The 22,961-nt window shown below is 43.3% G+C and overlaps 1 protein-coding gene across 5 annotated transcripts in view; it reads right to left on the bottom strand.

The window, feature by feature from the left end:
- Nell1 (neural EGFL like 1) overlaps positions 1 to 22,961 on the bottom strand; it is an 864,397-nt gene that overhangs the window by 408,191 nt on the left and 433,245 nt on the right. For all 5 annotated transcript variants that reach the window (NM_031069.2, XM_063275221.1, XM_063275215.1 and 2 more), the window contains 1 exon segment: positions 6,865 to 6,990. In NM_031069.2, the coding sequence (NP_112331.2) occupies positions 6,865 to 6,990 (126 nt within the window).

The following is a 22,961-nucleotide window of genomic DNA, read 5'->3' as shown; positions in this document are numbered from 1 at the left end:
ATCCGTGTTCTCTGGCATTTATCGCCCGTGTCTCACAATTTAGCAGTCAGTTATATGCCCTATAAAGTTATTCTCCTTAAATGTAAATTTTATGTCTCCCAAAGAGACCATAACCTCCTGGAGGTCAGGAACCAAATCTTACAGAATCACAGAATTAGAAAAGTAACAGTTTGTAAAATTCTGTTCTTTAGAATCTCTTTTCAGAAGAAACCTAATTTGTAATCCCAACCCCTCTGACTGAAACTTTAATCTGCCAAAGTCCAACAAAGAAAAGAAAACTATATATTCCCTTGGTGCAAATTTGTCTGGTAGACTATTGGCAAGAGCTACATGAGGCCATTTCCTGACTCTGATTTAAAGGCCACTTTACTGAGGAAACCCTTGGTGTTTTGTGCCTCTGCTCAGTATCTGTGTCTTGACTCTGGTGTAGAAAACCTTGGCAGACCCTCTGGTTCTGAAAACTCTGCCAGAAGAGCCTGTATCATACAAAGTGATAAGACATGATGTCAGGTGCTAGGTACCAAAGGACAAAGGCAGCATCTATAGTGAGTTGGGCATTTGCTATATGCTGTAATTCATTCCATAAGTGAAGCCTCAGGGATGCAATTAGGTCACCTTTGACCTTATACAAGGCATCCAGGAAGGCCCCTCACTCCTTGTACCACATGAAAATCAAGTGACGAACATGTCCTTACTAGGCATAAAATCTGCAGTTGCTTTGATCTAGAATTTTTAGCCGAAATGGTGAGACATCCGTTTCTATTGTTGACAAGCCACTGAGTTAATGAATGGACTAAGAGAGAACCATGACTTTAAATGCACATACAGAGAGTCATATGCCAGCCACCAAATCCTACTGCAGTTTGATAAAATGTATCGAAGCCTTTTAATCTTGTTAGCTTAGAGCCATAAAACATGTAACTAAAAATGGAAGAAATTAACACTATGGAGTTAAAAACACACACTAAAAAAAAAAAAAGAATCATAAAATTTGAGAGGCTCTGCCAGAGCATGACAAATACAGAGGCAGATGCTTGTAGCTAACTATTGAACTGAGAACCGTGTCCTTATTAGAGGTGTTAGAGAAAGGACTGAAGGAGTGGAAAGGGTTTGCAATCCCGTAAGAACAACCAGAGTTCCCAGGGACTAAACCACCATCTTCAGCTGCCTATGTAGCAGAGGATGACCTTGTTGGGCACCAATGGGAGGAGAAGCCCTTGGTCCTGCCAAACTGGACCCCCTCAGTGTAGGGGAATGTTGGAGCAGGGAGGCAAGTTGCAGTGGGTGGATGGGTGGGGGAAAGAAGAAGGGAAAAGGGGGATGGGATAGGAGGTTTTTGGATAGGAAATGGGGATAACACTTGAAATGTAAATAAAAAATCCAATTAAAAATATCACTTGGACTAACCTCTCTATTTCTGCCTGCTCCCCACCACACACACAGATTTTATACACACAGACACACACACACACACACACACACACACCATATTATATCTCACAATCCTCTGTCTAGCATCTTATAAGTGTCAGAATACAATTTTAAGGGTAGAGGACTTCTCTCTCCCTCCTTCTCCCTCTCTTTACTATAGATAGACAGATAAAACACACACAGACACACACACACACACACACACACACACACACACACACACCTTTGGGTGTAAATAAAGAAAACAAGATGGAGAGCCAGTTTGTTAGAGAGAAACACCTACTCATGACCCAGGTGCAGATGTGGTGGGCTATACCCCAGCTTATCCAGTTCTTAAGTGCTGGAACATTCTTAATCAAACCCCTTGATGTGAAACTTAATTGTCACTCTGAAAGAACAACTCTAACAATAGCATGTACAGAAATATTCACAAGCCTTTATGATGAATTTGGGTCAAGGGCAGCACAGTACTTAATAGGTTTGTGCACAAACGCCCCAGGGGTGAGCTCCATCATTTGTCCTGGTTGCTCTATAGTGGTCCACGTGATTCAGCTCCTTCAGAACATAGCCAGGGATGAAAAAGAACATCACTTAAAGCAACAAAGAAGTCCAACAGACCTTCAGAATGACTTCCATCATAAAAGTTCAAGCTAAACACTCTCTGGTGGCCTTCACCAACATGCATTTTCCAGACTGAATTAATCTCAGCATGATATTAACATTGAATTTCCAGTATTACATATGGAAAACTGAAATAACCTAAGGTATTCTACTTTGCAATAATTTCCTCAGCCACATAATCTCTCTTTAGAAAGACTTAATATTCTTTTCTCCTTTTTTGACATTGATTTTTGTTCACTTGTAATAAATGGACTTCTCTAGTCCAAAGCTGTGTTACTAATGCAGTGTTGTATCATTTTTAAATTCTACTGGAATGGTTCTGAGACCCGAATTCCCTGGTCTTGGTGGGTACTCTGCACTTCTTTTGGATCATGTCAGCTCTATAGGATTCCAAATAGTCAACCCACACAATGTTCAACATGACACACATAACACAGAGTTACCATGGAGATACCCAGCTTGTTCTACCTGGCACAGTTTATGATACTGGATCTCTCCCATCTTCCAGGACATCACATGACCGTTTTCTTTCCCACACCACATCCATTACAAAGTGTAGCCTTGAATGTAAAACCTTTCCTTTAAACATTATCCGGGATACTGATGTATAATACATAGTTGTGTAAGACAGCCTGACTCTCCAGCAGAAATGACTGAGCTACACTTTCAAGTTTTAGATCACTTTTCTGAATGTGACCCTCTGGGAATGTTGTTGCTCTACGGGTTGAAGGCAGATAGGGATGCGTGTGCCTGCATGCGTGTATGCATGTGTGCATGTGTGTGTTGAGGCAGGGTTAGCCTGGGTTGACCTCAAACTCACTAAACTCACTATAACTCACGAGCAGTTAGTCAAGGATGACCTTGACCTTTAATCCTCCTCCACTTCAGGAGTACTGGGATTAGAAATGGCGGCTACTACACTTGGTTTTATACAGTGCTTGGGATAGAGTCCTAGGTGTTATGCCTGTCAGGGAAGCATTTTACGAACAAAGCCCCAGGTCTATTTTTCCCCCAGATTTTAACATGAAAAAAATAATAAAATAAAAACGAATGGTTGTATATCTGTTTCCTATTTGACCTCTCTTTTCCGGAAGCAGTTTCAGGTGCAGGTATCTGAGAGGCCTTCTAGCATAAGACACCTGAGAGAGGTAGTGTAGGGCCCATACATATTTTAAGTAGTAAAGACCACAGAGTATTTAGCATCTGGTATTTATCTACTCCCATCTAGCCACACTTGGTCCGGCAAATGGACTATGTTCCGATGCTAAGTAAGTAAGAGCCTCTTCAATGTAAAGCTGGTCCCTCGCTAGCCATGAATCCTGTGGGCACAGACTCACTAATTACCGGTTGCACAAGATTTTTTAGTATGTCTACTGAGGTCTCCATTTGATCTGAACCAAATGCCTAAAAAACAATGGCTAATGAGTTCTGTGGTGGAATACACAGAAAAGCAAGGGAAGCAGCTTCAGCTCTGACACACTGACAAACCAACAGGAAGAGTAACAATAGATGAGAGATCCAGAATGGAGACAGCATGATTTCTGGAAACTAGGAATATCAGTGCAAAAGTGTTACACAAAACTCTTAGGATAACAACAGATTCATTTAAGTCTAGAAATTTCGCCAGTAAACTGTCATCTAGAAATGATAAATCTAATAGTCACACACACACGCACGCACGTGCATACACACACATATTAGCAAAAATCTATCACATACATCAACAACCTATGACTTAGGGAAAGAAGTCTTCATCAATGAATAAGTGAATGTCAGGCATTAGCTGAAGGCAAGCTCCATCTTGAAAACATACACTGCATTTACCTTTTTTCGAGGTAGATGCCATAGTTCCTGGGACTCAGTTTATTATTTTTGTTAGAGGCCCCTGAATTAAACTGTAGACAAAATGAGAACCAGAAGGGTACCTTTTGGTTCTCCCTTCCCATCTAAATTGCCCACTGTAAAATTCTAAGGTAACCAGTCACCATAGGAGAACATGTACCAGCTAATTCCAATGGCTCCCTCTGGCTTGCAAAAATAAAAATAATGAGTACTCTTTCTTGAAAACTATGGGCATTTTTCCTATGACTGTTTGCTGGCACCTCTCACATAATACATACTGCAATGAGCTTAATCTGGAAAGTTTGCTTTTGTTTTATTTTGCAGTTCTGAGGCTTCACCACTGGGCCTCGCATGCTAGGCGAGCTCCCCACGACTGAGCTGCATCCTCTACCCTAGTTAATTTTTTGAGACCATCTTCTCTATTACGTCATCAACTGATACAGCAAAATGATCAAGACGAGAGCATCCGGTGTCAAGAAAAACTATGTGGAGAACCAAGTATCAGTTTATAGTGTTTATTAGCTCGGGTACCCAATATGTCAGATTCTCCACCAGAAGACTCCATAGGGCTGCACTCTCCCCTCTCTTTGTGGCCAGAAATTCCAGTTTCAGCTCAACAGTGAGCCATATTCAACATCAACTCCTGGTGGGTATTTCATAGCTGCAGGAGGACCCCATGTTCTCTTTTTCCCAGTTTTCATCACAGTGACTCTCCCATTAGCTTAAACCCCAAAGCAATGCTAAGCAGCGTTCTCCGTTCATCAGCAGTAGATAAACAGGAGTGAGAGACAAGGCTCTGAAATTTCTCATGCCTAGACTTACTTTAGCTTCACAATATACTTTCCTGGCTAAGTGTCCCATTAACTACTGTGGTACTTGGAAAGAATTAATACCCACAGGCTCATAGGAATGGCACTTTTAGGATGTGTGGTCACTTTGGAGAAATTAAGGTATTAGTATTGTTAAAGGAGGTTTGTCTCAGTCATTTCCTGCTGCCTACCGATCTGGATGTAGACCTTCAACTCCTTTTCCAGCACCATGCCTATATGCAAGCTGCCATGCATCCCACCATGACAATAATATACTAAACCTCTGAGGCTGTAAGCCAGACCCAATTAAATGTCCTTTATGAGAGTTGCTGTGGTCATGGTGTCTCTTCACAGCAGTAGAAACCCTAACTAGGACAACTACCCTCATATATACTAGACACACTAATTTTTGTAACTTGTAAGATATGAGAAAGATTTCGCATCTAAGGATTTCTGAAGTGGAAAGGTCATTCATGGCCCATTACTTTAATGCATTCATTTACTCTACAACTATTCACTGAGCACAGTCTACATCGAGCAATTATTGTAGGTCATCAAGACAGCGTAGAAAGCAAAAGGAAAAATCATTTATATTTATAAAAAGACACACTCAAAAAAACTGTACTCTACATGATCATCTCATCCTCACAGGATTGAATGCGGATGTCATGACAGGGCAAATGCATAGGTTATTTACAATGCGCAGTGGAAGCCTCATTTTTATGCTGAGATTTCAACAGAACACAACTCCCTATATAGACCCAAGATGAAGAGATTTCCAGGAACTTCCAAGAGGGAGTGTCAGCCATGTAAAACAAGCTTATTGGAAAGAGGAGATAGAGCAAAGGTCAGCATCTGGTAGTGGTGGGAGGAAAATGCTGCATGATGAAGTTGGAGGCAGAAAGGATAAAAAGGAATATAAAGACTTGGTTGGGTTTTCTCTGTATTGAGGTATACTAGAGAGTTTTGAGCACATGTACATGTGCACGAACACGTGCACTCACACATGGAGAGGGAATAAGAGAAAGAGAGGGAGAAGGAGGGAGGGAGGGAGGGAGGGAGGGAGGGAGAGAGAGAGATCTTTTAAAAATATGCTCCGGCTCTATATGAAGAATGGATTATGGTATAGCAGAAGAGTATGACAATTCCCCGTGCATGGAACACTTGTGCACGGAAGTGCATAGGATCGTGACAGTGGCGTGTGAATCATACAAGACTAGAAGTATAGATCTAATCAGCCATGGCTCTGAGGAAGGGAAAGGAATCAGGCACAACCTTCAAATGCTTACCTCTAAAAACTGGGCACATAACACAGTTATTGTCAGCTTTTTAAAAAAAAATGCAGAAATGAAAATTCAGAGCTCCATTGTATGTGTGTTAGGTAGGGCCTGACTACCTGTAGACTTGAACAACAGATGAAATGTATATTCTGGAAACTCTAGAGAAAGACGGGAGCTGAGGACAGAAGCTAAAAGATGCTGCATTTGAGATAATTTTATAGTGATAAAGTTGAGGAAGTTGTACACATGCACGCGCGCACGCACACACACACGCGCGCGCACACACACACACAGCTACAACTACAAATTAGGTACACGGCATGACAGTGCCTCTCATATAGAAACAGGGACTCAAACCCAAGGAGCTGCAGGCTAGTGTTTAGCACAGAGAGAAGAGATGAGAAACTGATAATAAGTAAACCCGAACCAGGCAATCCTGACTGACTCCCAAATGCTCAGTCTCTGACTATTAAACGCACTTGCCACACTGGCCAAACTAATGATTATCTTTCCTGACATTCTCTTAGATGCAAAAATATCCATTTCATCATGGTGCCAAGAGAATAGTGTGACACTTTCTATTTTTAGAACTCCTATCTCTTGGTCCCTCAGTGTTACCATAGGCAACTAGGGCTTTAATTTCAACTCGCACAACCCGTTTGTATATGCTCGCACACACAGTCAGAAGTACTGGCTGTGGAAATCAGTTGCGCAGATAAAATTGCTTTTGTCATTATTCTTTTCTCAAAAGATGATATTCAAACAAGGCAGGCAAAGAATGCCAGGGTGGACTGCAGGACTCTACGCATGAGGAGTGATGATGTGGGCATGGCGCAGAGCAAGGATGACTTCGCAAAGCAGCCGTGAATCTTACTGCTCACCCGTACAAGAGAAGTCATCCACACGGATGTATCCTGGGACGCAGTCACAGCGATACAACCCCGGCAAGTTGACACACACGGTGTTGGCATGACAATAGTGCATTTTAGCTGCACACTCATCAATATCTGAAAAAGAGGAAAGAGAATTATGGTTAGCGGAGCAATCGGGCCAGAGTATAATTGCCCTGTAATGAAATTGTGGAAGGCGAGCGGTCACTGGTGTCAGGAGTAAAAGCACGGTGCCTTAAATTCAAACTCTTAGGTGCAAAACCAGCTGGTGCACTGGACCCCATTCTGAGGTGAAAGCATTCTAGAAAGATGCCCGGGGAGGTACCACAGTTGAGAACACAAGAAGGGTGAAGATGAACCTTTTTTTTTATTTCTAACAAGGGAGACACTCTATTTAAATGCCCCCAAATCAAGGAGCTCTGTATCTGCCACCCTGAGGTCTATTAATATGTATGGGGCGTCCATGGGACGTGGTGCAGCTTTCATCAGCCAGATTAAGGAATCCAGTCCCTTTCTGCTTATGTGTCTCACTGAGACTCGCTTTAATCCATCTGTTACCAAATGATGCTGCAGCCACTTCCTCCACACTGTACCCTAGATTGAGGACAGCAAATGTTTTGGGATGCAAAATCAGTACTCTGGTGCTTTGACCTGGAGATGTGTACCAGGTGATAGGATAATGGGCTCATTCGACAGAACAGAGCAATCTCTTTGGGATGGAGGTCAGAGAGGCACCAGCTTTCTATAAGTAATTCCGAGCGGAGATTAGAATACCTTACCGCTGTAAGCATTGGATTCAAGTCTTTTCTAGAAGTTATGTTTTCAAACTTTGATTTATGTTCGCTGTGTTCAAAGTAATATTATATAATTATTGATGGGGCTGTTAAAACAATACAGAAATCCAAGACCCTCAGTTCGGGGTCTGGGAGTCACTAACAGAGACTTGCATTTGATACTCTGAACCTTTAGGCCCTCACCAGCTTGCCCTGGGTGACAGTTCTGAACCAAATGCTTTGTACCTCCCAAGCGTCGACTAGCTTGATTCGAATGTAATTCCCTTATCAAAGTGTACGCATCACCTCTATTTGAAACTCTAGAAAATAAGGTTCGAAGAAGTTAAATTATCCGTCACAGTCACCCCACTTAACATGCTACACGTGAGATTTGAATTCCTAAGTCTCTTCTTAGCTATGATGTCAGCTGAAAGGACCTTGAAGTTGAAAGGAGTCAGATCCAGTTTATTCAATTACTGACATCCAAATATTTTAATTTATAGAAAACAGGAAAAAAAAGTGGCTATACAAATCACTAGAAAACTCATTTATCTGTTTTTTTTTAAAGAAAAGTAGCTTGATTTATTTCCCAATAAAACACAGTGGAATAAAATTAGACTCTTTTCAGTCCTAAAGAGCTGTCAACCTATAAATAAGAGTTATTGTTGGGTAATTGAGGTCTTAGGAGGAGACCCACAGTTAACAAGACTCTAGTAACCTTGGTATGAGAACAAAGCATCGAAATTTAATAAAGGAACTCAAGCAGCCAACAATGTCCTCTCTGGCAGTCTGTGTCTCAATGGAGTGTTCCAGGGAACCTCAGTTGCAGTAGAAATCCTGCTACAGGAAGAGAATCATGGTGCCAGCACCGTACTTCCTTTGTACATTCACAGTCAAAGATAGATAGCCTGACGTACTGTTTTGAAAGTGTCTTAGTTTAAGCTGTTACTGCTGTGAAGAAACATTATGGTCAAAGCAACTTGGGGGAAAAAAGGGTTTATATGGCTTAGACTTCCACATCACTGTTCATCATCAAAGGACGTCAGGACAGGAGCTCAAACAGGGCAGGAACCTTGAGGCAGGAGCTGAGGCAGATGTTAGGAAGGGGTGCCGCTTCCCAGCTTGCTTCCCATGGCATGGTTAGCTGGTTTCTTATAGAACTTAGGACCAGCAACCAAGGAATGTCACCACTCCCAATGGGCTGGGCCCTTCTCCACTAACTACTAATTAAGAAAATGCCCCACAGGTGGATCTCATGGAAGAATTTTCTCAGTTGAGCTTCTCTCCTCTCTCTCACATGACTATGGCTTGTATCAAGTTGGCACAAAACTAGCCAGCACAGAAAACAGATTGTAGTTATTGTGCAAGCCTTTAGTATGATCATAGAGTAGCGGTGGATAAACTACTGGAAATGAAAGGTTGTAACATTAGAGAAGCCAGGTATAAAGGAAGATTGTGGTGGTAACACTGTTTATACATTTTTTTCATATTTCTGGACATAACAGGATCATACTTCCACATTCTAACCTCATTTAAGCATGGCTATACAACTGCACATGAAATCTGAGTGTAAGAGCATCCTTCTAGGTAGAAACATATAGTAAGCCAGCATCTGTCTCCACATCTGCATCAGAGCCAGCATCTGCCCCTACATCTGCTTGTTGCTGCCTTAGAAACCACAGAAACATACAAAGGGGTCAAAAAAGGACCCTTGAGTTATAATTAGGTCATCAAACAGGCATTACTAACATGTTGCATGATGCAGAAATATGTCCTCACTGAGATACATCCTTGAACCTTCTCTAACCAGGAGAAAGAGTTCCCACAAAGAGACTGTGAAAGTGGATCTGCAAAGGAGAACATGAATTTATTAGGTAAGGAATGTGGGTGGGTATTCAGAGGAGAAACTATAGAAGAAACTTTTAAGTCTCTGTGGAGTTAGTAGGGGAGAGAGAATCTTTGAACTTTGACTTTTAAGAACCCTAATTAATCAGTTGCAGAGATGCATGATGGCAATATATACTGAAGAGGTGAAGGCAGGAGGGTCAAGGGTTTGAAGCCAGTCTGAACTACATCTTTGAGAGCTGGCGATATTAGCTCAAAGATTAAGAAAACATAATTTTCTCATAGAGGACCAGAATTCAGTGTCTGGCCCACAGATGTGGTGGCTTGTAACCATTGTAACTACAGCTTCAATGGATCCTATACCCTCTTCTGGTATCCACAGGCAGCTTCACTCACATATGCATGCCCCACGCCCAACACACACACACACACACACACACACACGCACGCACGCACGCACACACATCTTAAAAGCACTTAAATAGTTTAAAAGCAAACATTAATTAGCCTTTACTGGGCCTGACAGTAGAATAATGAGCAGGTTGTCACTTTGGACCTCACAGGCTATAAACCTTGAATAATCTTTTACCAAAGATAGGAAACTGTCTCACAAGGTATTATACATATTCCAAGAGGGTCACGAAGGAGGGCCACAGAGCATCTCTCTGTGCAGAAAGAAGTCTGTGGAGACGTCAATTCATCTGACACTTGAAGTAGGAGTGAAACAAGGAGGAGAGAAACAAAGCACCACATGGCAGAGGGTTTCCAGGAGACTGTTACAGGAAGCTCTGCCTATTGAAACCAGAGCTGGAGAGAAAGAGAAGCACAGGCAAGTTCCCACTAGACCTCTCGGCGCACATCAAGGAGCGTGGACTTTAATCAGGGCAGTGACACAATCCAATTTCTGTTTTTAAAATATCACTCCAGCTGTAGGAGAGAGAATTGATTGGAGCAGGCCAAGCAGAGGGCAAAATCACATTGGTATTTTGCTCACAGCCACAACTGACGTCCTTTTCGCTCTGCTGGGATGCCCGACCATTCCTCAAGATGAGAAACTAGTCAGGACCTGCCTCTAAGGTGATTCAATCTTCACCCATGGCCACAGCTAACAGCTAGGCTGCTGCCTGCAGTGAGCACTTGCCTGTCATGGATGCCTGTCAACATTTTCCAAGGGGAACTCCTGGCTCATTTCCCTCAGGCCAACTGCATGACTGCTGGGAGGCTACCGCCTCTTCTGGATTTGAAGGAGTTATTTGTATGGTATGCTTTGGTTTAAGTAAACCAATCCATCTTTTTACTTCATGGGCATCAAAGGCCTTGAACAAAAGTATCTTCAAAACAACAAAGAAGGAGGTGGCTACAAAACCTTAGAGAGAATTTCTCCCAGAGTTTTAACCGTACTCCTGCTCTAAGTCATGCAAGACTCGAGGCCCAGCATCTCAGCTGCTCTGCTGAAATGTCTTATAGTAAGCTTTGTTTTTAGTTCACGCCAGTAATTATGACTCATGTGTGTCTAAAAATTCCATGACATAGCACCAAAATAAAGCTGAAAAGGGGTTCTAGAAAAAATTAAACTACCACGATCTTATGTTTCTTGTTCAGCTTTCTTTCAACCGCCACATATAAGAGGCACGCTGTGGTACAGGCACAGGGGAGGGAGAAGAGAAGGAAATAGGGTCACCCTTCCGGGTCCCTAGAAGAGAGAAAGGAGGTGACAGCTTCTATAGTGTCAGGTTAGGGGTGGGAGAGGGAACAGTGACAGCTTTGCCAAGAAAAAGATTGCCTCTCTCCATCCTCAGCAAAAGGCATAACAGTGTACAGTTTCAATAGGACTCAAGAGGGCTTCAGAAAGAAAATCTGATTAAAAGGAAAATCAAAACAGATTTAACATCTTCAAAGAGCTAGGATACCCACAGAAAACAACCTCCAGAAATAGCTGATATTTTTAAGCCCTCCCTCCCTACACACACACCACAGAGATTATTTTAAAGTGAGCCTAAGACAAGCACTGCATTGTGTTCACAGAGAAATGGGCTACAAAAGGTGATGTATAATTAGAAAAGAGAAGAAAACAAAACGCATAAGATAGTGGTCCAAAGAATGGGTCACCATGCAGGGAGAGAATGGCTGGGCCCCAAACAACACAGGAAGACTTCTTACATAGGTGAGACATGCTGTAGGAGCTTGTCAAGGCAAGAAGGGACCTGGCTGAAGGAAAACATTCTGGAGCAGTGGGCTCTCTCAGAATAATGCTCGCCCCGAAGCCAGGAAGCAAGAAAAGGCTGAGTCTGAGTGGGAACCTCAAGTGGTTTTGAACACACCCGAATGCAGGCTCCAGATAAGAGACTGAATCTGACCTACGAAGATGCTGAGTGGAACCATAGTTAACCTGACTCCTGCTGAGATTCAAGGGGACAGTAAAGTGTGCTACACACCTGCTGAGACAAGGACTAGCACCATAGCTGATGAATGACAATATCTGCTGTTTGTACATACAAGACACCATGCTCGGCACTCCACGTTTGGCATCTCAACATGGGCTCTGGCAAGTAGGTACCTTAGGTCATAAGAAGTAAACTGAGGCTCAGAGATTATTACAGCACTTATCCAAAGCAGAAAATCACTTGGCACTAAAACTCGGATTTGGAGACAAGTAATTCAACTCAAAAGAGCCTTTCCACTGGCAGTTCTAACACGTATTTAAATTTCAATCCAATGACTTCATGTGTGGCTGCTCTACTTGTGACATACAAGAACAGACAGCTCTCAAAATCTGTATCCACTCCCTATGCCACTAAAGACATCTGTTCAGGTATCACTCTCTCTACTGAGACAGCAGTGGCACCACAGACATCACAGTTTTCTTGGCTCCTCTAAACCAAATCCTCACACTTTCTCACTTTAGGCTCCAGGTCCCAAGTCCCCCAATGGGCAAATACATCCTGTTGCCACCTTGAACCTGTTTCTTCGTATAGCTTCTGCTTCAGTGACTCGCAACCACGCAAGCCTCCAGTGAACTGGAAATTAGCAGAATGCCTGGGTATTTATATGACTATTCGCTGTTGTTAAAGAAACAACTGAAACCTTGCTACAGTGTATTTCTGGCTCCGGTAGAATGGAGTTGAGATTGTGATTCATTCATATAAATTGCTTGTCGCCTTTGAAATATTAGAGTTCATCTTCTCTTGGTCTTTCTGAGGTAATGAAAACACATGATTTATGTCCCTAGGACAGGGAAGTGGTTTGTTTTCATATTTTTAAATGTATACTTATAGACTTTCAAATGAAACTTGATGTGACAGAATGGCTCTTCGCACATCACCAGCCTTCATCTACAGGACTTGGGAGAAAACCCCAACCAATCAAGATTGGGATCACTGTCATTAAGTTAGAGCACAATTGAAAATTAGCTTGTGGTCTAGGCAGCACACAGAGGTGGCTGCCAAGATTCTTCTTGATAACATATGATCTATCCAGACGCACAATATAAGACTTTCCTAGACACGAGAAAAAAAAAAACCCAAACCCAAAACAGGATTCAGAGATAGGGAGAGAATTCAGGCAAAGAAGGAAGGAAGCACATACAGCCATGTTCTACTCTGAACCGGGGACATGGGCTTACTGGCCAAAAGTTACATTCAGTTCTTTCTTTGTTAAAACGTCTTCAATGGTGAGAATTGAAACAGAACTTTCCATCTGTGTCATACCGGATATTTGTTTAGATTTCAGCTTCTACATTCCTGACAAGTATTAGAGCTCTGAGCAACCCTGGCCCAGCGCTTGGCCTTTCTGTTAATTACTTGTGGCTCTGGACAAGCCACATTTCTCCAGATCATAAATCTTGTCCAAGTGAGGGAATTGGACCCAATACCTCTGAAAGACCCACTGGCTCTAAGGTTCTTGACCTGTTCAGATATTTCTATCAATTCATCTTTAGGTCTTGCCTCTGGAACACCTCCTGGGCTACCTCCTCTATCCCCAGGAGGAGCACACAGACATCCTACCTATCTTTCCAAGACAAGAATCCAGAAATTCACCATTCAGATGAGCAGAGCCCTCGCTGTGGTCCCCTATAAACTGCACCAGCATCTCCCCAGTTAAGACACCATAACCTGTATTCACACAAAAGCAGTTCCAGGCACGCTCTCTGTGTGCTCTTAAGATAACCTGCAGGGCACTGTTACTAGACTGACCTCCTCGCTGTGCAACAATCGAGACTATGAGAACCCAGCAGTGGCAGCCAGCTGGTTGGTATTTTAGAACCAGCTATACTTTCCTTTCCTTATTGCCGTGTTTATATTTTTTTTAAAGTTTAAGTGCATTCAATCTCTAAATTGAAACTATAAAAATCCAGCAAGAGCTTAAGAGTACAGCAGCTACGCTGTGAGCCACTGGTGAGATGATGGCTGCCTGTCGGTGTCAGTCATCCAAATTAATAGAATTCTCAACAAGAGTGGGTCCTGGCATGAACTAAGGCCTTAGATGATTATGTTCCATCAAGTTTGCTTCCCGACTGCAGCTAACGTACCATCTGGTGGAGATGCTAATGTGTGTGGCGATGTGGGTGCCACGCCTGTGCCTTCAGTTGTACTGTAAGCCTAAAACTAATTTTAAAAACATATTTCAGGCTTAGCTTTTAAAAATCTAGGGAGGACGACAAAATATGGACTGTTGGACTCTTTCTCATATGAGAAGGTAGAACGAAGCCTTGGACTTGGTGATTGGCACCAGTGAAAAACAGAGCAACAAAGAGAGAGAATGGGGATGAGGGGCACCCTGGCACAGACATGATCCCTTTTCCTCAGTCTACTGGAAGCATGTTCAAAGGTCAAGGTCTTCTTATTCCAAAATTGGCACTTTGTACCATGCTCCCTTTGTCTGTAATTATAGTTTCTTCCTCAATCAAGGGGAAAACAGTCAAATGCTTATAGAATCTAGGACTATAAATGGATGCCAGGGAGAAATTTGTGTGTGTGTGTGTGTGTGTGTCTGTGTGTGTGTGTTTATGCTTATGTGTATGTGTTTATGTCTGTGTGTTTGTGCATATGCATGCAAATGTTTATATGTTTATATATATGCATGTATGTGAGGGCATTGTATGTACATGTATATTTCTGTGTATTTTGTGTTTGTTATTTTGCATATATGTTTATGAGTATATGTTTATAGTGGTTTGTATGTTTGTATGCATATGTGTGTGTGAGGGGGTGGCTGTGCATGTGGGTTTGCAGGCAAAATGGGTCCTTCTCACAAACAAATTCTTTCTTGATGATGAACAGAGATGTTGAGAAAGCTCCAGTCCAACTCCCCCATAAGAGAGCAATGAGGATCAGTCACGTGGGGCCCCTTACCCATTCATTAGGCACACCTTTAAAGAACATATGTGAAGGAACTCATTCAGCACTCAAGGCTCTTCACGGTTCAGGTTAGAGCAATTATTCACTTAGTGCATTAGGGATTAAAGGCACAACCTATTGTGGAATGCCATATAGGTCAGAGCAGACCCAGATGTAAGGATGTGGACATGGGATACACAGTTCTGAACTGGATGGTGCAGTCAGTCTTCCCTGAAAGATGGGCCAGGGCTTTCATCTGCCAACCGGACACAGAAGTTCTAGCATTTTACATCGTCAACTGCTGGTTCTGCTTTTCCAGATGACCTAAATGTATCTGCCATAACAATTCAACTAACACATGCCTGTGCCTCAAGGAGGGGTGATGGGGAAGGACAGGAAGAAAAAGTGGCAAGGGGGAGAGAAAAACTAATAATAAAAATATGGATGGGGAAGGAGAGGGAAGGAAGATGGTTTTTGTACCATATAGCACACTGCTTTGGAGGGAATTGTGTCTCCTCAGTACACATGTGGAAATCCTACCCCCCCCAAGCATGATGATGACTAGAGATGAAGGCAATTAGGGCTAGAAGCAAGCAAAGGAACTGGGCTTGGCAGGGTGTGCTAATACTCTTGGGAAGAAATGCTGGAGACGTGACCTTCTTCACCTTCTAGGTGAGGTTGAGAGGGCCAGCTGCCAGTAACCCAGAATAAGATCCCTCACCAGCGCTTTGCTGTGTTAGGACCCAGGTCTCAGACTTCTAAATCTGAGAAAAGCAACAGAGCATCCTGAGGTTTCACACTACCCAGTGGTCAGTGCTCTCCTGTGGCATCATGAGCTACTTCCCACCATAACCCTTTCTATTTCTCTGCTGCTTAGGAAAAAGGGGTTTTGCGTCAAATTCTCCCAGACGAGCCAAACAAACGTTTTGCCAGCCAGAACAAATATCTTCAGATTTAAACTCCAAGAGGCATGTTCACCTTCGCATGGCTGACAAATACACCCTGTTACATCATTTTATTTAAGACTGTTGGTTTGATATTTTTAAAGTATTTTTCATATTTAGCTATATCAGATACCAGGAAATTAAGATAGCATGTTTGGTTTTTGTCCTGCTGGGCTCAACTTCAGAATTAAACACTGCCATGAAGTAACATTTTCCATTTTTGTCTTTGGGAATCACAGCTCACCAGTTTCCACCTAATGGTGGCAAAGCATCATGGGAACACATCCCATGACATTCGGTCCATCCTGGCACTTCTGACCTTTAAGAATGTCCACACGCTGTGATTAGCTGTCTGTGTGGAGAGATACCTGGGGTGAAGAATGATGACTCCAGGCTTGGTCTCCAGCTACAAGACAGCCTGTCTGAACCTATGTCTAAGATACTGTGTCTAAGCTCTACTGCGGATGATGGTAACAACCAACAAGACTAAGGTCTCAATAATAATAATAATAATAATAATAATAATAATAATAATAATAATAGGCAAGTTCATGAGATGCAAACCAGATGAGCTATCAGAGAATACCCTGGATGCATGAAAGTAAGAGCAATCTTTTGTCTTTGATTTGATGGGAAAGGAAGTGCAAGAGCTGTTGAGGATCTTCCAGATCGCACAAGCAGTGAAGTTGCCGCATCTCAGTATGATGTGGCTTGGGTCTCCAGAAGTCAATCTCATCGAGCAGGGAGGAAGGGACAGGATGTTGTGTTGTATGGGTTCTATTCAAGGCCTCTTGGTGAAAGACTAGGCTCAATGCATAAAGGGGGCCATGTTCTTTGACCACCGCACTGTGCTAAGCATAGGCAGAGCGCGTTCATATATTGATTCATCTTATATTTGCCACGGCATGAAAGTACTACGGACATTTTTATTTCATAAGGGCCCGAAAGGCAAACCAGCTAGAAAGATACAATGGAGAATTTGAACCTGTGCAACCTACATTTTTCTAATCCTCTGTGAACCACCTTGGTTCCACGGTTCTAATAATATTCACCTGCCGTCGTTTATTAACCAGCCATTTCCTGTAGGCATGCACTCAAATTATTCATTTATCTTTTTCATTAAGCAAGCAAAATAAAATGCACAAACTTTAGCCATTTAAAAATTAAGTAATGTAGGCCTGGAGAAATGACTTAGTAGAGAGGAACACTGGTTGCTCTTGTAGAGGACACAAGTTTCGTCCCCGGTACCTAGATTGGGCTCCTAACTGTCTAACTTGAGCTCCAGAGATTTGACCCCCTCTTCTGATCTCCTCTTGTTCTATATGCACATGGCATAAATATACCCAAGGATACAATATAATATAAATGAATAAAAACTAAAAAATAAATGATTTGTTGCCAAAAGTCTAACTCTGACACCCAATAGCAAACATGGAAGACCATGCCAGTGACCAAACACCTGACTCCAAAATTTATTTTTGTGGACCAAAGATGAGAGGCACAACCTGGACCCCGAGAAGCCACTCTCTCTTGCCCACCATTTGTATGCAGCAAGACCATCAGCTACAATTTCCTCCTGTATTCTCCCATGGCTGAGGAGGGGAGGTGCTTTAGATAAAACAAGTATCTCAAACTGAAGTCAGTGTTACTCCTACTTCCAAGTCCTTATACATCTAACCGAACCACAACAGAAAAAGCAGGGGTGTTAAAGCTGTTCCTCAAGAACAATTAGGTTGGGGGTTGGGGATTTGGCTCAGTGGTAGAACGCTTGCCTAGCAAGCGAGAGGCCCTGAGTTCGGTCCCCAGCTCCGGAAAAAAAAAAAAAAAAAAAAAAAAACAAGAAAAACAATTAGGTCCAGATTCCCATGTATTGCCAAGCAAGTGAAAAAATGGCCTAGAGAAGAAAGAGAAAAGCATTTGAATGTAATCAAATGTCTTCTGAAAAAAACAATCTAATATGATAGACTACATTATCCCCCCCCCCACACACTCAAAAAAGGAAGTGGAAGAAAGAAATCTTTCACCTAAGGTAGCAATAGCAAAGATTTATGTAGAGTTTTGTAATCAGTATGGCTCCCTGTATATAATTCCTGGGGTCCTCATGGTGTCACTTGTGGGGGATTCTGTCTAACCTCTCAAGTCTACAAAGGAAGAGTGAAAGTAGGAGAAGAATAAGTGAACTGACCAAGGTCACACAGCAGGAAAGGGATGAGGAGAGAGAACCCTGTTCCCACTGTCCAACACCCTCACCTACAGCCTGCTCCTAAGCTCCACACTCTGCTCTGCTCACTAAGGCCCTGCTCATTCTCCTCGCTTCCTGTTGTCATTTCTGGTTTCAGCTCCAGGGACTACTGAACTTTAGGAGAAGGGAGATCCCATAGGTAGGGAGATACTAGGAGATAGGAATACCAGAGGCTGGAAGACAGCAAGGTCTTAGGAACCCCAAAGGCTAGAGGATCCCAGGTATAGGGAGATGCTGAGAAATGGAGGGCTCCTGGGGCTGGGGTATTACAGAGCATGGAGGACTACAGTGGGAGCTCCAGAACTGGAAGTGTGGGGACTGAGTAACTGGGGCTTATCTGGTTCAGAGTTTCTGTTCAAGATACTAAAAAGTTTAGAAACAGAAACTGGAGATAGTTGTTACTGTTATAACTGTTCAACTGTTTACTTAAAACAGCTAAATTGAGCTAAGTATAGGGGTGAATGGCTGTAATTCTAGAACTCAAGAGACTAAGGAGGGAGGATTCTTGTGAAGCTGCAGGTAATCTGCCTCGTAGAGTCAGTATCAGGCCAGTTGAAGCTACATAATAAAACCCCATTTCATAAATATGAAAAGGTGGTTAATTTTTATCAATTTATCCCCCCTTAAATAGATAAACTGAATAGTGTAAGAATTTTTCTCAATATAACCGTTTCAACACAAGAAGGCAGTAGACAAGGCATTTTTATATATACATAAAATATATATGCTCCTCCTTGTTCCAGAGACTGCCACATATTTCATGCTGTTCCCGCCTCGTCTCATAGATAAAATGGTGAAGGTCAGTGTGAACAAATTTAGCTATATTGGGCACCTGGTTACCAGGGCTGCCTTCTGCTCTACATCTGACAAAGTGGACAATGTTGCCATCAACGACCCCTTCACTGACATCAACTACATGGTCTACATGTTCCTGTATGACTCTATCCATGGCGAATTCAATGGCACAGTCAAGACTGAGAATGGGAAGTTTGGCATCAAGGAAGCCCATCACCATCAGGAGCGAGATCCTGCTAACATCAAATGGGTGATGCTGGTGCTGAGGATGTCGTGGAGTCTACTGGCATCTTCACCACCATGGAGAATGGTGGGGCTCACTTGAAGGGTGGGGCCAAATGGGTCATCACTGCCACCCCTTCAGCTGATGCCCCCATGTTTTGTGAACCACAAGAAATATGACAACTCCCTCAAGATTGTCAGCAATGCATCCTGAACCACCAACTGCTTAGCCCCACCTGGCCAAGGTCATCCATGACAACCCTGGCATTGTGGAAGGGCTCATGACCACAGTCTACGCCATCACTGCCACTCAGAAGACTGTGGACGGCCCCTCTGGAAAGCTGTGGCGTGATGGCCGTGGGGCAGCCCAGAACATCATCCCTGCATCCACTGGTGCTGCCAAGACTGTGGGCAAGGTCATCCCAGAGCTGAATGGGAAGCTCACTGGCATGGCTTTCCATGTTCTTACCCCCAATGTATCCATTGTGGATCTGACATACCACTTGGAGAAATCTGCCAAGTATGGTGACATCAAGAAAGTGGTGAAGCAGGCATCTGAGGGTCCACTAAAGGGCATCCTGGGCTACACTGAGGACCAGGTTGTCTCCTGAGACTTCAACAGCAACTCCCATTCTTCCACCTTTGATGCTGGGGCTGGCATTGCTCTCAGTGACAACTTTATAAAGCTCATTTCCTGGTATCACAATGAATACCACTACAGCAACAGGGTGGTGACATCACAGCCTACATGGCCTCTAAGGAGTAAGAAACCCTGGACCACCCACCCCAGCCCAGCCAAGATACCAAGAGCAAGAGAGAGACTCTCAGTTGCTGAGGAGTTCCGGCCCCAATTCAGCCCCCAACACTGAGCATCTCCCTCACAATTCGATCCCAGACTCCCATAATAACAGGAGGGGCCTAGGGAGCCCTCCCTTCTCTCTTGAATACCACAATAAAGTTCACTGCATCCTCCCACCCAAAAAAAAAAGACTGTAGTGGATGTCAGTCCATATTCCTGCCAAGCTGCTCCTTATTGCCACTGTAAGAACACTTTTTAGTGTTTCTGAACCTGGACTTGCCCATCTGAGGGATCGGGTTGGCACTATGAAGGCTCTGTGAGCTAGCCTGCACTGTCTTGGACATCAACAATAATTCTCAAGCATCTTGAAGCTTCTCTCGTGTTTGATTCAGCAGCCATTGTGGACATACTATCAAACTTCTCTTATAAATGAAACAATTAAGACAAAAAAGAAATCTAAGATGTCATGGCACCATATACCAGCATTTCCCAGAGACTGAAATATGCTAGAATCTCTCTTTAGACGTTTTCTATATGATCTAATAGTGGCTAGTGAATTTCAGAAGATAGCCGCTACACATAATATGGGACTGGAAGGAGTGAGGGAGGGAGAGAGGGAGGGAGGGGTAAAAATAGGCAAAATTGAGAGATACATATTTTCAAATGCTATTCTCAGACCTTTACTTGGGGGGAAGAAGCTAGATGAATAAAACGGTGTCAGGGTTCAGGGGTTTCCACTCCTCACAGGCCTAAGGAAGCCTGCTTTAGTGTGAACAATTTTGGATAGAACAACCAGGCCCCTCTTAGAATCATTATTCAAACTCTCACTTGTCTTCCCATGCCTTGCTCTGTGTTACGAGCCCAGGTTAGGGTGATGTGGGTGTTTGCAACATGGGCTTCCCTTCCTCTCAGGAGCTCAGCTGACAAGAAGTGAAGCTGGGTGACAGTAGCTGAGAAGTGGCAAGCATGGCCATGCCTTCTGTGAGACTTGGCAAGTGAAATGTAGACAGAGGACACATGCAGGCTGAAGGCACTTTGAAGAAAATATGCCCCCCCCAAAAAAAACGGAAAGTCAGGGAGCTCTTAGCACAGGGTCTGCTTGATGAAAACTGAGAGGAGAGGTGGATAAAGATAAACCCTGTGGAGGAAGGAAACCCCCAGAGAAAGGCTCACTATGTAAACATCCACCAGGATGAACTAGCCCCATCTGTGAGTGTGTGTTTGTTAGTTAAGAGGAACATGAGGAATGCATGGGCAGCCTTGAACCTCAGGTGAAGACCGGACTCTACCCTGAGGACTACTGCAATGCACATTTGACATGAAGATGGGACCATTTCTTCCTCCATTTTTTATACTAATACTTTATCATAGCATTCAATAACAAATACCCCCAAATTCTCTATAGCTTCCCCTGTCTCTGATTTACATTTATTTTTCCTAAAATTTCATGCCATTGTCATAGGGTATTTGAGCATAGCTATTAACTTTGGAGAGAAGTTGATGAAATGATTTGAACTGACAAACATGAATGAGATGTGTGCATTTGTTGAGAGGAGCAATTTCTGGCTTTTTCACTGTTATATATTTGTAAAGGAACGCATGAACTAATCTAGAATTATTAATGTGTTCTGAGCTAAGGAACCACTGACGATTTTCAGATCATCCACCTGGAAGCAATGCTGAGCCTGGCCATTAGAACACCAGTGGGCATGACAAGCGTGCACACAGATAAAGAGAAATGTCCACATGCACGGAGGTTTGCACGCAGAACGAAAACATGCAAGGGTTCGGAGCTGGAAGATTCTGCTTGAAGATCAGTCTCCTGAAGTTTGTGATTTTAAGGATCACAGTCAAGGAATAGAGGGTCAAGAGTGCAGGAAGCAGAATGGGTGTCTTGATGGGCAGAGGTCAAAAGGTAAAGATCTCGAGGGTGAACTCTTGCCCACAATAATAGCAATGATTTTCGTGAAGATGAAATCCAAACCACGAGGTCTCAAAGGCCTCAGCGATGAGGGAGGAGGCCAAGAGATTTGTCAACGATGACAACTGGATAGGGTCACAGGTGTGCGAAGCAGATGGCTGAGAGTTCTGAGGAGAAAAGGTTTTACATGAGGAAAGAAAAATACTTGACGTAAGGCAAAGATGACTTTGAAGAAGTTGAGCTGACTCTCGGCTCAGGGAACATCGAGTGTTAAGAGAAAAGCAGCGTCTGCTAACATCTGTGTCCACGAAGAAATTCAAGAGATGGAACATTCTGTGAAATACTTCATAAGGTTGGGAGTATTTTAGTCAACAATGCAATAGGGGTGGAGAAGATATGGCTCACTGGGTAAAGTACTGCTATGAAAGTATGAGGATCCAAGTTCAGACAGCAACGAAACACATCTCTAACTCCTGTGCTGGCAGAAGGCAGAGGCTGGTGGATATTTGCGGCTTGCTGGCCAGGCAGCATCCCTGACTAAGATGCTGAGTTCCAAGTGCAGCGAGAGACCTTGTCTCAGAAACTAGAGGCGTAGATGGTGGCATCAAGCACTGAACTACAACTCCTGCATTCACAGGCACAGGCAAGCACGCCTATGTACACATGTGTACACGTACCTAAACACACATGCATTTAACAAAGAGCACATCACCCAATCATGGAAGACAGCATTCCCTGACACTTCACCTGTCTCTCCAGCGATTTTATTCTTTCTGGCCCTCCTTCCACTAAGGCTCCCTGAGCCTTGAGGAGGGGATACAAACACACCATTACATGTCGGAGCACTTGACAGTTCCTCCTCAGAACTCCAATCAGTTAGGAGCCACTTCAAACACTGACACCCATATAGAATTGGTGGCACAGGCCTTTGATCCCAGCATCGAGGAGGCAGAGGCAGGTGGAACTCTGAGTTTAAAGCCAGCCTGGTCTACAGAGTGAGTTCCAGGACAGCGTGAGCTACATAGAGAGACCTTGTCTCCAAAGGCAAAAGCAAACAGACAGACAGACAGACAGACAGACAGACAGACAGAGAACCAGCAGCTCCTCTGACAAAGGCTGAGCTGCGTTCATCTCTGAAACACAGTGATTTCTCTTCCTTTCTCCCATCATGCTCTGACTGCCCTTCCCCGACTTCTACCCCCCCCCACACA

Source organism: Rattus norvegicus, chromosome 1 (genome assembly GCF_036323735.1).
Source record: "Rattus norvegicus strain BN/NHsdMcwi chromosome 1, GRCr8, whole genome shotgun sequence".
Taxonomy (NCBI): Eukaryota; Metazoa; Chordata; class Mammalia; order Rodentia; family Muridae; genus Rattus; species Rattus norvegicus.
Note: the sequence above shows the minus strand (reverse complement) of the source record. Positions and strands in the feature narration are given on the sequence as shown.